General features: G+C 36.9%; 1 protein-coding gene across 6 annotated transcripts in view; it reads right to left on the bottom strand.

The window, feature by feature from the left end:
* Positions 1-14,571, bottom strand: part of LOC128025357 (actin-binding LIM protein 1) — a 49,397-nt gene that overhangs the window by 14,009 nt on the left and 20,817 nt on the right. For 4 of the 6 annotated variants that reach the window (XM_052611631.1, XM_052611635.1, XM_052611632.1 and 1 more), the window contains exons 3-9: positions 12,831-13,014; positions 12,450-12,559; positions 9,076-9,202; positions 8,779-8,872; positions 3,184-3,271; positions 2,652-2,710; positions 229-306 (exon numbers count right to left, since the gene is read on the bottom strand). In XM_052611631.1, coding sequence (XP_052467591.1) covers positions 229-306; positions 2,652-2,710; positions 3,184-3,271; positions 8,779-8,872; positions 9,076-9,202; positions 12,450-12,559; positions 12,831-13,014 — 740 coding nt within the window. Of the gene's footprint in view, positions 1-228; positions 307-1,784; positions 1,830-2,209; positions 2,333-2,651; positions 2,711-3,183; positions 3,272-8,778; positions 8,873-9,075; positions 9,203-12,449; positions 12,560-12,830; positions 13,015-14,571 lie in introns of all 6 variants that reach the window. The other 2 variants (XM_052611629.1, XM_052611630.1) reach the window with 1 other exon arrangement.

Here is a 14,571-nt window from a genome sequence, read left to right as displayed (position 1 = left end):
AAGCTACCCGGCTTAACATTTGCTTAACAGTGTTATTGTTAAAATGATGCTACAGATACAAGGCAAAGGCAAAGAGTGAAAAAGAAGGTGAAGCAAACTCCTGTGCTTTTCCTGGATGTTTTTTAACATCGACCCTGAAGTATAGCAGCATCAGTATCCATTGTGGACTGAGTGGTTATATCTGACAGACTCTGGAAACGATTGGGGACGCCGATGAGTGGGACTCACATAGATGGTATGACCTGGAGATCCAGGGATGCTCGAGCCAGGTCTCGAACAGATACTCTCAGACGATGACCTCGTGGGCTGCGGGAGAACGAGATGTTGTGTTAGCAATAAGCTGAAAAAAATACACACATGTATAAACACGCTCATAGATGCCAGTGGGAAGCTTGGAGGGGTAGCTTATCTAAAAATGCATGTTTTGTTAACAGTTACTTATTCTCATGTCATTCTAAATCTATATGACTTTAATTTTTTCCATGAAACAGAAAGGAAAGAGTCTGAAGAATGTTCACGCTGCTCTTTTTCATGAAATGGAAGTGAATGGAGATTGGGGCTTTCGAGCAACAAAAGAGGATCATAACGTCATTAAGTAAATCATGATAAGAATATCTTTAAATGTAATTTCTTAATTATTTTGATTTTATTACAAAATTTCTTAAATTTGATGGATACTAATGAATGTACTGATATGGGAAACTAAAATATAATGTAATTCTTATTGAAACTTGTATATCACGTATTTAAATCTAGTTATTACAAATTTGTAATGATGAATTTGCAATTTAGTTAATTTGAAGCATATAATTTTAAATGTAATCAAATAACACACTACAGTTAAAATAATAAGTACTTTACATGTGCTTTGTATGTTAGTCAACACATTAAAATAAGTGTACTTTTTAAAGTCAGATGAGAGATAAACATAAGGATTTAAAAACATACTTTAATATATATATATATATATATATATATATATATATATATATATATATATATATATGTGTGTGTGTGTGTGTGTGTGTGTGTGTGTGTGTGTGTGTGTGTGTCTAAGTGTGTTATGAAACAGTCATTAAAGTGTACTGTCATTAAGTGTGCTTTTATTTCATTAATATTATATTATCTGAATGTGCATTTTTTATGTACTGTACCTTTAAGAAGTGAAGTACACTATAAATGCATGTACAGTCTAACTTAGCACACTTCTTTTTCACGAGGGAATTCATACAGCTTTCAAAGACATGAGGATAAATGACAAGAGTAAATGATGACAACATTTTAATTTTTTGGTGAATGAGGCACACATTTTTCAGCTTTCATTCAGCACAAAAGCTAAAGGATTTCCAGCTCATATTGCCTCATACTCCAATGCAAGCCTTCCCAAGATGCATTCTGTTTCATATCCTACAATATGCAGCCATGGCAGCCAATCCCTCAGATATGACTCTAGGTCAAATGTCATCAAAAACACCAGAACTGTGCGACATTAGGAAGCATATTCTGTATAAGTGACCAGTTCTGTTAGTTAAATTATGAGCTCATATCTTAGATGGTTCTGCATGAAGAGTCAAACAGCTGTCAATCCTGTAATGGTGAATGGAGTGCTGGAGGGCTTGAGCCACATGCCTGCAGTGGTGAAAAGCATAAAGATTCACACACAGGCTGTTATGGGGAAGTTGGCAAGGGCGGAAAGCCCTCTGCTGGTGGATGACTGCAAAGGCAAGAGCTGCAAAACAACACTTGGAGTTCTCCAATCTGCTGCCAGAAGCAGAATACAGTACCTGCCTTTCTGAGTGGTGCAGAGATGTTACTGAGGGTGGAAGGGGCTGTGAAGGGAGGAAAAGGCATTACAGGATATGACATCACACCAGTTGTCTTCTAACTTAAGCACTTCATCCATAGTCACCTACTCACAGCCTTGCTTGCTATCTTTTGCATGCAGGCAGATCCTGATTTTGTTGGACAAAAGATTACTTTTTACGAATTTCTAACATTTCTATGACTATTATGGCCTAACTAGAAGAAGGAGGGTGCAAGCATATTCAGTCTTGCTGTGGGGATGTAAGTTAACTAATATGAAGCTTAACACACACACACACACACAGCAGTTAAGTCTTGCTTCGAAGTAAAGCAAGACTATCTGTGAAAGTTGAGTTAGCCGGAAGCATTGCAGTTTGGAGGGAGTGCAGAGCAGAAGACTGCAAACCTCACGACTGCCCAGGGGATGCCGGCCCAGCCGAGAGCCACCTGGGCCCCGGCTCTGAACCTGAGACTGGGGGTAAAAGATATCAAACGGACTGGGTTTTCCTTTAGGATGTTGCCAAGCTGCCTAAGGAGGAGAATCACAACAGAATGGACAAGATGCACACTGACAAGCACACATACATTCTCTTTTTGTGATTCAGATGTAATGCTCCAGCTAGAGCACCTGAGACCTCATTTTAACTTTGGAGTCACCTGGGGAAGTTTTAAAAGTCAGTTTGAAGAATGTGAGCATTTTAAACATCTCCCAGTGTTTTGTAGACTGTTGTTTTTGGTATTAATATGAGGGACGAGTTCAGCAAAGAGAGAGAGAGAGAGAGAGAGAGACGGGGCTGATTAAGTGAGTGACTGGCTCACAGTAAGTGTTTAGACTGATAGATACTCACTCTGTACTTCTCTTCCAGTCCACTGTTGTTCTTACAGTCTGGATGCCATACTGTAGAACCTGAGACAGAGAAAGAGAGAGAGAGAGAGAGAGAGAGAGAGAGAGAGAGAGAGAGAAATTAAGACAAAATAAGGGTGGGTATATCATAATTCTTTTACCATATGGTTTTCCTCCTATTACAAATGGGACATTCCTCTAACAACATTTGCTTTATTTGTATAGAAATTGAAGTATTGACCTCATTTGTAAAGCAACATTTTTAAAAAGATTAAAAAAAAAGATCAAACAAATAGTTTCCTTCTGAAAACATTTTTCTAATAACTACTTTTTTCTTTTTTTTTTGCATCAAACTGGCTGTATGTGTAGACATATTCCAACCTTTGAACCTTTTTGTGGAAAGTACCAGAACTGCTTCAACTGTCTGTATTAACCCTCTGGGGTTCTTCGGTCATTTTTGACCCGAAGGTCCTGAGTGTGACTCCTAAACGAAGAACCCGAGAGTGTTAAAGGTAGCATTAAAGTGTTGTGCTCACCCTGTAAGTACATCTCCTCTCCCTCCGTGAACATTTGATTGCATCTGCTGCATCGTGCACAGCTTGGATGGTAGTGCTTATCTCCTGCCTGTTAGGGGAAAAAGTTCCAATTCAGTGGGCAACAGAATTCACAAGAAAAAACCATTCCAGGGAGACACGACACTGAACAAAACAGGCTGAAATACAACTTCCTTGACATCTATGACAGTGCAAAACAGTCTGTGGAAGAGAGAACAGGTGTGCTGTCACTTCATTGCACTTCACTTCTTCTAAGAAAAGGCTCTTTCTCTCCTCTTTCCTTCGTTCTTTGTATTTTGCTCTCATCAGTATGTGTGTGTGTACTCCGTGAATGTACCTCTGTTAAGATCTGCAGAGTCACAGTTTGCACAGCACACAATACCGTATTACCTTACCCCACCATACAAAAATACCCTCCTGACCTCCGGATAATTCCAGGTCAAGGGAACAATAGCAGTAAAAAGACATGCACACATATACACACGTAACATAATCATACAGATTTTAGTTTAGAGTTTTATACAGCTATATAATGTTGCATGCTCGATGTGAACTTGCATCACCTATCTTAACATGCATGCATGAAGAGTGTGCGAAGCACTGGAACATGGTCTGCCAGCTACAGCTATGGGCTGGCATTCTGATATCTGAGAGCTGGGAGGTGCACCGGGAGCTGGAAAGCCTGAGAAACACTGCAGTCTGTCAGTCTCTTTAACTTGGGAAGGTCATTCACTACCCCAAGCAAGACATTCATAATCCTACATAAGCTTTCAGTTCAAATTAATTCTGTTATTTTGAACTGGAGATTGGAGCAATGGCTGTTGAAAATTCAGCTTTGCCATCATAGAAATATATTTACTACAAATATATTAAAATGGTTATTTTAAATTGAAATACTATTTCACCATACTCTAGTTTTTGATCAAATAAATGCAGCCTTTGTGAGCATAAGAGACTTAATGGTAAACATCCTATTGACCCCAAACCTTTGAACCTAGTGTAGTATACCAGTCATATAGCTAAAGGTGCAGTACATTCCACATAATATAGTGGTTTATGTGTGTATCATCACTCCAGCACACAGCTGTAAGTCATCTGCAGTAGTGTTTCATCATTCTGCTGCTTTCAGTTAGCTCTGGGAATACTGATGAGCCCTGCTGTTCTGACATCTCTCTGCTTAAAAACCTCCTTAAAACCCTCTTTCTTGAGGCAACACTTTGTCTTATTGTCCTTTTTCTTCTTTTTGATTTGTATACTTTATCTGTTATTTTTTTCTGTATTGTCTGTATTCCTTCTTAAAAGCATAGTTTAAAAAAATTGCATTCTGTCATCATTTACTGAGCCTCATGCTATTCCAAACTGGTATGACTTTCTTTTTTTTTCTGTGGAACACAAAACGAGATATTTTTAAGAATATTCAAAACTTTATTTTTCATAAAAAAAAGGAATGAAGCTGCTAAAAAAATAAAATAATAATAATAAAAAAACAGTATCATTATCATAAAGGCAGCATATTATTTAAATCTTACCAATATGATAGTTTTGCATGAAAAACTATTTTTGTAATATATTTATAGTGCATTTTGGAGCTTAAAAAGAGTAGCTAGAAAATTCTTTCAAATATCTCTTGAGTTTCATGGAAATATTTTGCTGAAATAAAGAACAGTGAACAAATTATGAAAGAACAGATAATAAAAACAAATAATATAATATTTAGTATGAATTTAAAAAATATCGATTTGAACTTTTTCTCTTTGAAATGTTCAAAGGAGCTATACTGCAACAGAAAAGCTCAAGCTTTGTTAATCTCTTCTGCTTCTCAAAACTTTTTTAATTGTTTTGTTGTTCCTCTACCAGCTGGAGCTGGGAGTGTTGAGAAGGGAGTTGCCCATTTGGCTCCTCTGCAGGGGAAACATCCCATGGTCCTCTGCTGACTTGAACTATGAGGCAATGCAGCTGAAACGCACGATTTTACACAGATGTGTCCCCTCGGCTCCTGGGTCTTCTCACCATGGCAACAAGGCCATGTAACAGTTTTCCAGTAAACACACCAGAGTGACAACATGTTCTACTTCTCTGTGTATAGTGCTCTGTCTGAGACAGAGGGCTAGCAGTAATTTCCTATTGCATCACGAGAAGCCAACACAGAAAACATAGAACACTGAACTCTGAAGAAAGGGGCCAAGAACAGTCCACGCCTCTGCTTCACCCAGATGGACGGGTGTGGACAGAAGACAGAGCCAGAGAGAGGGAGGGAAACGGGGATGAAGAGAAAAAGAGAAAGTGCTTGGATAGATGCATATTGTTTGGATGCTGCTCCCATGCATGGGATGTTAATGTGCAGCTGACCCAACTAGGTTTTTTATCCATCATAGCCAGCAAGACTTTATTGAACTAAAATACTGAAAAAATCCCAATCCCAGCAAAACTAGTGATCGGATAATCTAATCTACATCCCAATCTGGCTCAAACAACGTTCAGGTGGTTTATCAAGTCAGACCGCTGCTTTCCTATCTTAACACAGGCCAAACATTTGTCTCAAACCATCAAACCAGACCAGCCTAATTAGTGTAAAACCAGGTTAGTTGACCAAGCTGGTCACTGCATAATTCCAGAACGGACATTTTTTCTGATCTTTTCAAAAAGGGTGCTAGCATTTACTGTGTGTGTATGAATGCCAGTAGGGGTCATTTTCATGTAGTCAGTGACATAACCCTGTTTTCTATTGCCTGATTATATTGTTGTGTATATCTTCTCTTCTAGTTGAGCTAAAACTCTCCACTCCACAAACCTGCCCAGTGAGGAAAGAGCCAGACAAGTGAATCTGACAAGCTGCTGTTTGCTGAACAGAAAAATCATACCTTGTGAACAAAACCCAACAGTGTAAAAATAAAGAGAATACACCCAAAAGAAAAGAAAAATGATTTCCTAGATAGCAATAAGATTGCTAATGTTGATAGAATGATCATTTCACACACACTTATAATCTCATGTGCCTCTAGAAGTTAAGACAAGATCAAAATGACAAAAACTGTGCTCAGATTTAATATATATCTGAAAGAAGTCATTCTCACCAATGCTGCATTAACTTGATCAAAATAGTGTCAAATCTAAAAAATTACAAAATATTATTACAATTTTAAATGTTCTATTTTTATTATATTTAATATAATATATTTACACCTGTAATTAATTAATTCCCTTTCATTTATTCCTGTAATAAAAACGTTGAGTTTCAGCAGCCATTCCTCAGTCTTCAGTGTCACACGATTCTTCAGAAATCATTTGAATATGCTGATTTGGTACTAGTGAAACATTTTTTATTATCATCAGTGTTTAAAACATTTGTGCTACTTATCATTTTTTTGAAGAAAATGTGATATATTTATTTCAGGAGTCTTTGCTAAATAAAACGTTTAAAAGAACAGCATTTATTTGAAACTTATATGTCTTTACTGTCACCTTTGATGAATTAAAATACAAGTCTTAATTTATTATTATTATTATTATACACCAAACTTTTGAAAGTTTGAAAGTCTGCACTCAGAAGTCAGAACTCTTCACATAAAATTTTTCTGAAGTCAAATTATGTGAGCTATGCCATCCATATTCATTTTATAGCTCCATAGTCCTAATCTATTCCTATATAACTATTTCATTTTTTATTTGCATCAATTTTTATTTGTCTTAATAAAAAAAAACTCCATAAGGTGTCATGACCTTCAAAAGAACAACCTCTGAACAACCTTTTCCTCTGGGTGTCTGGTATACTCTGGATACGCACGTGTGTGTGTGTGTGTGTGTGTATGTGTGTGTGAGAGAGAGAGATAATGCAGGGCCAGCTGGAGCGGCCACCTTGTCATTTCTGAATAGCCTCATTAGACACTTATTGGATAGGTGTAATGAGATTTAATCTTCATTGTAGTTAAATAACTTCCACAGTTGACATAATGAAGCTGACAGCCAAGAGTAATCAGGCTAAAACTGAGTAAAGTATCATGTGTGAGCGTCTTAGTACACAGAAAACAAACATCTTCATTCTAGTCATAACCAAACCTAAAATAACAGAGTTACCCAAACAATTTTTTATAAGCATTATTTGGCCCCTCATCAAATCTGAATGGCCTCCTTGGCACGAGTGCGATGCCATCTGCAGACCAGTGGCATCTGTTGCTCTCAACATTACATTGAGATTCTACACATATCTGCTTGGATTTCTATAGCCAGAGAGCTGGTTTTGATCTCCTGTGCTCACACATGCATAAGATTCCAGTGCACTTCCTTTCCACCATCTGTGGCTGCACAGATCCCCATAAACACAGCTTGTCTACTTGAGGGTACAAGTGCAAACACAATGTGTATGCTAGAGCACTGATGAGAACAGAAACTAATAGGCTGCTGACAGGTCAGTTTTATCAGGATGACAAAGTTAGACCATGATAACCCAAATAGCCAAGAATAAGTTCTGAATAATTTACACTCTGTTGATAAACACCACCTGAATGCTTATATTACAAGTTGCTCCTAAAACCGACCAGAACACACATTGTGACATAACTGCAAACATGTTTGTCAAGTGCTTAAAAAAAAAAAAAATTGAAAACCATCTCTGAAACAGTTTAGAAACATTACCTTCGGCAGGCTGCTTGTGTGGCACCCCAGCCCTGCAACTTTACAGTTAAAATCACTTGGGATTTCTTGTTCAAGAGAACTCCTATATTCCCCTTCAGTTCCCCACGTTCTCCCTTTGACTTTTCTTGAGAATTTTCCTAAATTCCCCCCTCTCTATCTCACCGCTCTCCCACCCTATCAGAGGGGCCTGGCCACAAAGGGGCCGTCCCGTGTACAATAGCTAGGAGGGACCTTGGAATCCAGCCAATGGTGCTGCTTTCCTCTGTTCCCAGTGGGCCAGTTCTAAAATGTTTGATGAATGGAGCAATGACGTAAGATCAGCCATGTTGTTGGAGGTTGAGATGTGTGTGTGGACATGGGTCAGACTAACGACTCCACTCTTAGGGGATCCAGATGTTTAGTGGGAGCGGAAGTGTAAGAATCTGGAACACTGACACATACTGACATGACTATAAAACACAGAACACTGAAAATCCACAAGAGACCATTCTTAATATCTTTAAGGCAAGAAACATCTCATTGATATCTCAAAGGGGCCTTCTAGAAAGCAATGGGACTAAATTGAGAGCAAATTAGGCCTCCTGATTCTCAGATTTTTCTCCAGAGAAAATAGACTCAGAAAAAAACAACGTTTCAGACTGTGCTCAAATTTGTCAGGATAAGATGTTCTGTTGCAAATAAAAGTCAGAGATTTAAATCTGAACTCAAAGGTTTATTGGTACTAAATAACTTCTAAATAGATTAACTTGCCCAAATGCATTATTAGATTGTTCATGCAACCCCTATATATTTTAGAAGGCTATATAATAATGCTGCCTAAATTTTGCAAGCACCTTTGCATCATAAGCACAGCTATTATACCTTAATGTGCTCCCTATGCATGCAGTTCAATATTATTAGAAGCAGATGAGACATGCAGTCAATTTATGCATACTGGTTCCTCACCTCCAGAACTTTCCCTGTGATAAACCGATGACAGGCCTCACACTGCACGCCAAAATGAATCTGGTAGTCTTTTTCACAGTATGGAGAACCATCCCTTAAAAAGAGAGTAGGACAGCAAGAGAGAGAACAGAGAGTTATGTTTTTACTGTATTCTATTTCATCTCAATGAATCAAGCATAAGAGCAAAAATTGAATGCTATTAGAAAAGAGGACGATAAGAGAGAGGGGATTAGAGAGAGAGAGAGAGAGAGGTAGGCATGAGATGGTGAGATAAAAAATAATGAAGGCATAGCTCACTTGCTGATGTACTCCCCGCTCAGCACTTTCCCACAGGCCTTGCACTTGAAACAGCCGAGATGCCACTGGCCGTCCAAGGCCAGAAGAGCCTGACCGTTCTTTATATCCCTGCCACATCCTGCACAGTCTGCAAGAGAACACACACAGATGCACACCATCACACACACATACTGAACAGCAGCCATAAAATGACATTTACATGACATTTTGACATATTAAAGAGAAACAGGAAGTTGGATGACAAATATTAAACAGCAATTTTTTTAAAAGCCAAAAATGTAGTTTGCAATTGCTATTCACAAGATATTTAATTTAACCCTTTTCATATAATACACTGCAGTGTTATTTAAGTATTATTTAGATACTATTATAAAATATATTTGCAATTTTCATATAAATTTTAGTTAATATGTTATATGCTTTTGTCATTTTATTATAATTTTTAAAATATTGTTATTTTAAAATAAAATGAAAAAATATATATATATTTTTATCTCACTTTTAGTTTGATTAATTTCAGTACTTAAACTTTTTTCATATTTCTCCAGTTTTTTTTTAAGTTTAAGCTTTTCATCCAATATTCATAGTTCAACTATATATTTCAATTACCAAAAACTATTTTAAATAGTTTAGTTAGCAATAGCCTAATGATGACATATTGCAATGCGGACACAATGCAATTGAACTCATAATATATATATATATATATATATATATATATATATATATATATATATATATATATATATATATATATATATATATATATATATATATATATATATATATATATATATATATTTGGGGTTAATTAGGTGTGCACAAAAATTCTCTCCACTAGATGTCAGTGCCAACTAAAAAAAAACTCTCTTAGTTTTTGAGACCTGTTGTTTAACAACAAACCAGCACTGATTATTCAGGCTCTCGGAAGTAATTTCAAGCAACGCATATTGTATCCATTAAATTCATGCAGCGATCAATAGTGAATCATCATTATACTGCATCACTAACTGAATCAGAGCTTACTGAACTATTTCTAAAAGCTGAGTGTCTTCTCTCCACAAGATGGAGCTTCTTTCTGGAGCAACACGAGGAAATTTAGTTAATACATGTGTAAGGTGTGTAAAAGGCTTAGGGATAAAAATAGCTCATGGTTGTCATCTTCTATTTATGTTCCTTGGCTGAAATCCCAAAAGCTTTTTTAAAAAGCAGGGATGGCATGCGGAGGGGCGGGGTGGTCCCAGATGCTGCTGATGTTGCTTGAGGCACAATGGTAACCATTGACAGTGAGGGGGGTATATAATGCACCATGCTGCATCTAGCGCTCTTAATGCATCATTTAAGCCTTCCCAATCTCTGCCTGCACTGTGTGTGTGTGTGTGTGTGTGTGTGTGTGCTAGAGACCCGCAGAGAATATATGTGTGTGCAACGTGTGTCGAGAAAGAGAAGAAGGGAATGTTCAGAGAGATCTGTGTTCTGTCAATCCACCTGTCATGAGGATTATCTGAACTCTCAAACTCAGTGCAGGTTTTTAGAAGTGTCATGCTGTAAAAGCTTTATGGGGTTTGCCAAAGCTGCATTATCATGGCTTGAAACAATAAGGGCTTTCAAAAAAAAAGCACTTATCTAGACTAAACACTTTCATCAGCTTCAAATAATTTCCTGTGGCTCCTGAATGACAAATAATCAGCCAAGCATAACACAAAGAGATATTCAGTATATGGTTCTTTAAGTTCCTGTTTGTGTGTACATATGGATGCTTGCATATATAGGAGAAGAGGAGAAAGTTAATTGAGAAAGAGTGAAAGGAAGACAGGAAAGAGAGACAGAAAGAGGAAGTGCATGTACACATAAGCAGATTAAAATAAAATTCATTATTATGACTAAAATAGTGATACCATATTAGCAAATATTTAATTGTGCATGCTCATTTTCCCTTTTTTTAAATGTCCATAAGGATAGCTTTTGATATTATGTAACACTCATTTAAAATTAACATGGTAAAAAAAAAAGAATATTTTTCATGCTGTTTTTTCATAACTACATTATAATGCTGTGATGTTTAAAAACACTGGTAGCATACTTATGTAGCAGTTTTTGAAAGAAGTCTCTTATGTTCACCAAAGCTGCATTTATTAGAAACAAAATTGTAGTAAAAACAGCAATATTATGAAATTAATTTATGCTGAACTTGAGTTTATTTTACTCCAGTCTTCAGTGTGATATGATCCTCCAGAAATGTTCTAATATTATGGTTTGGTGCTCAAGTAGCATATTATTATCATTACTGAAAACAGTTGTTCTGCTTAATATTTTTTGTGGATACATGTTTTCAGAGTTCCTTGATGAATAGAGAGTTCTTGAATAAGTATAAAATCTTATTTTTGATCAGTAATGTGTGTGTGTGTGTGTGTGTGTGTCCTGCACCTTTTGCTACCCAAGCAAAAATAGTCAAACTTCACTAATACTTGGTCTACACAATGTTTTTTCAATCAACTCTACCCCATGATGCAATGCTTAGAATTACATTAATTCTCTCAACTGCAACACAGCAGCTATTCATTGCTAAATTGCTCCTGTAATTGTCCATCACCTGATGTTGTTACATAACAACGATTCCCTGCTCTATGACAATTTGAGTTTAATGACTAGAGCCATTTACTATAGCAAGGAAATCCCAAGCCTCAGGAAATAGGCACATTCTACACATATGGAGCCCTGACCTTTCAGCATCCATCAGTCTAGAATGTATCAGAAAGCAGAAGGCCAAAGAATATGAGTGAAAGCCCAGCAGGCACAGGAGTGCTCGGAGCTTTTCATTGGCTATGAGCTTCTCTCATTGTCTGTGCATGTCTGCTTGAAGAACATTGCTAATAAAGGCTGGGGTGCACTACTCAAGCTTTTAAGAATATGTTTGAAATCTGTTCAAAACCTGTTTCTTTCTTCTGTTGAACACTGACATCCATAGTATCCCCCCTCCACAATACAGAAGTCAGTAGGGACCAGCAACTGTCTGGTTACCCGCATTCATACCCGTTCAACAGAAGAAAGAAACTCCTACAGGTTTGGAACAACTTGAGGGTGAGTAAATGATGACAGATTGTCCAAAATGCATCCCATCATGGTTCCTGATATTCCAAACAATGGATTTAGATGCTGAGGAAGCTAAAGCACATAGCTTATGATGGGACTGAGACACAGTGAGTTTCCAACTAACGGCAATGACCTTGAGTCCTGAGCTGTATAAGACCTGTCAACACATGTATAAACTACACAATCTAGCACATCTATAAAACGGAATGATTGTGGCAAGCTGAAATCTGAGTAGGACACTAAAACTTCACCAATAAGCACAAACACAAGTGTGGACTCACTACTAGAGGCGCTGATGTCTTTGGGAGTTGGGGAAGTTGGCCGGATGCAACGCTGGCAGAGACAGTCTTTTCCATTAAACGTGACTCGATCACCAGCGGGAAATGGCCGTCTGGCAACAGAAAAAAGGATGCAAAGACATTTAGGCATTTACACTACCATTAAAAAGTTTGGGTTAAGTAATAAAAAAAAGAGAAAGTAATACTTTTGCATTCATTTCATCAAAAGTGACAGTAACGGGCTTTACCGTGTTAAATAGGAAAATGGCTAATTGACTTGTGTTAACGAGTCCGAGGCTAATTCAGCCTTTTCTTCACATTACAAAGATAAATCATACATGTTTTAATGCGGATGAAATGGGCTTGCTTTTGGTAAACTCTTACTTGCAAACGGTGCAGACGAAACATGTCGGATGGTAGGTCTTCCCAAGAGCAGTGACCACCTCTCCTTCAACAAAATCTCCACAGCCATTACAGCGAGTGCCATGTAGCCTCTGGTAGTCCAGCGTGCACAGGTACTCCCCGTTCTTCATGAAGAAACCACCTTGGGCCAGGTCACAACCGCACACTGAATGTCAATTCAAAAACAAAGAAATCAGAAATGAGAATATTTCGTCTAAACGAGATCTTACAGTACAAGACAGTCTTGAGTGAAATTCGAAACACACACAATCCACTTCCAAATAAATGACTTTTTTTTTTTGAGTTTAGAAAAACTACTCGGGAGTCACACTAGTGCATCTCTTTCGCACTGGGATTTACAGATTTTGGTTGCCAGCAAACATAAGGTCAGGGGGCTTATGCTCATCTTGGCCAATGTGTCTCAGGACGAATCCGTATAAAGATAGAGTTTGGTATGCTGAAGATTTCCTGAGCTTTCAAGACTCTGGCTCAAGTTCAGACACTTTATATAGGTCTGCATGAATAGGTGTTTGAGGTCTGTGTCCTCTTGGCAAGCGTGTCTATGTGTAATCCTGCCGTCACACATGCCAGATCTGTCTGAGAGCTCGTTGGCAGACAAAGACTGATACTTAACAGCTTGTTTAGCATCACATGATACCCCCTTCTCAACAAGCCCCCTTTTTTCTCACTTCCTCTCTGTCCTTCTTTCTCTCTCTATCAATTTTTCTCTGTCTATCCTAATACATTCCAACCTGTAAGTATAAAAGGGCCACAGTTTTTCACCATTTCTGATGAAAATATGGCCAAAATAGAGACAAAACAGCATGATACATCATGGAGTTTTGGCAAGACACCTTAATGAGTTTGGCACAAGTATGATTAAATATTTACTTGAGTATACCTTTTATACCTTATGGTTTCATTTATTTACTTTATTAATACGTGAGCATGAGATTTTTACATTTGTAATTTTTTTTAAAGCACATTCACAAAAAATAAATTGTGTGTGTTTTTTCATATTTTAATGCAAAAATAAAATAATTAATTTTAATATATATATATATATATATATATATATATATATATATATATATATATATATATATATATATATATATATATATATATATATATATATATATATATATATATATATATATATATATATATATATATATAAAAGACACAATAAAAAAAAATATATATATATATTATATATTTATAATTATAATTTTTTTTTTTACTGTGTCTTTTCCTCATCTTCCCTCTGGGCCCTGGTCTGGGCATCTCTGATTTATAGAAATAACAAACAACACAAAAATAGTACATATGCATACTTCTCTAGTAAGTGTTTTAAATATATTTTGATTGATAATATAGCTAAGGAGATTAATTACCATCTTTGCCAAAATGAATAAACTGACTTTCACATTAATATTTCAACACAAATCCAAAATGTTATCTGCACTCCCATCTCCATAGCTGTTATTAAATCTTTTGCTTCATTGAATCTGTCTTCCGTTTCTGGAAGATTAGGTCAATTTAGACAAATGTGACAAGCAGGTGGCTGTGGAGACGGCAGTGATTAGCAGCAGAGAGAGAGAGAGTTGTGTTATAGTCGCAGCCAGTCCCCTCGCTTGTGTCTGGCATTTGGGTAACCTTCAGTGACAGGGCACAAAATGCCAGGATGCCAGTTCAGAAAATGTCATACCCATTAATGTTG

The sequence above is a fragment of the Carassius gibelio genome, chromosome A12, assembly GCF_023724105.1.
Source record: "Carassius gibelio isolate Cgi1373 ecotype wild population from Czech Republic chromosome A12, carGib1.2-hapl.c, whole genome shotgun sequence".
NCBI classification, from domain to species: Eukaryota; Metazoa; Chordata; class Actinopteri; order Cypriniformes; family Cyprinidae; genus Carassius; species Carassius gibelio.
The sequence above is the reverse complement of the archived record's forward strand: the minus strand, read 5'-3'. Positions and strand labels throughout refer to the sequence as shown.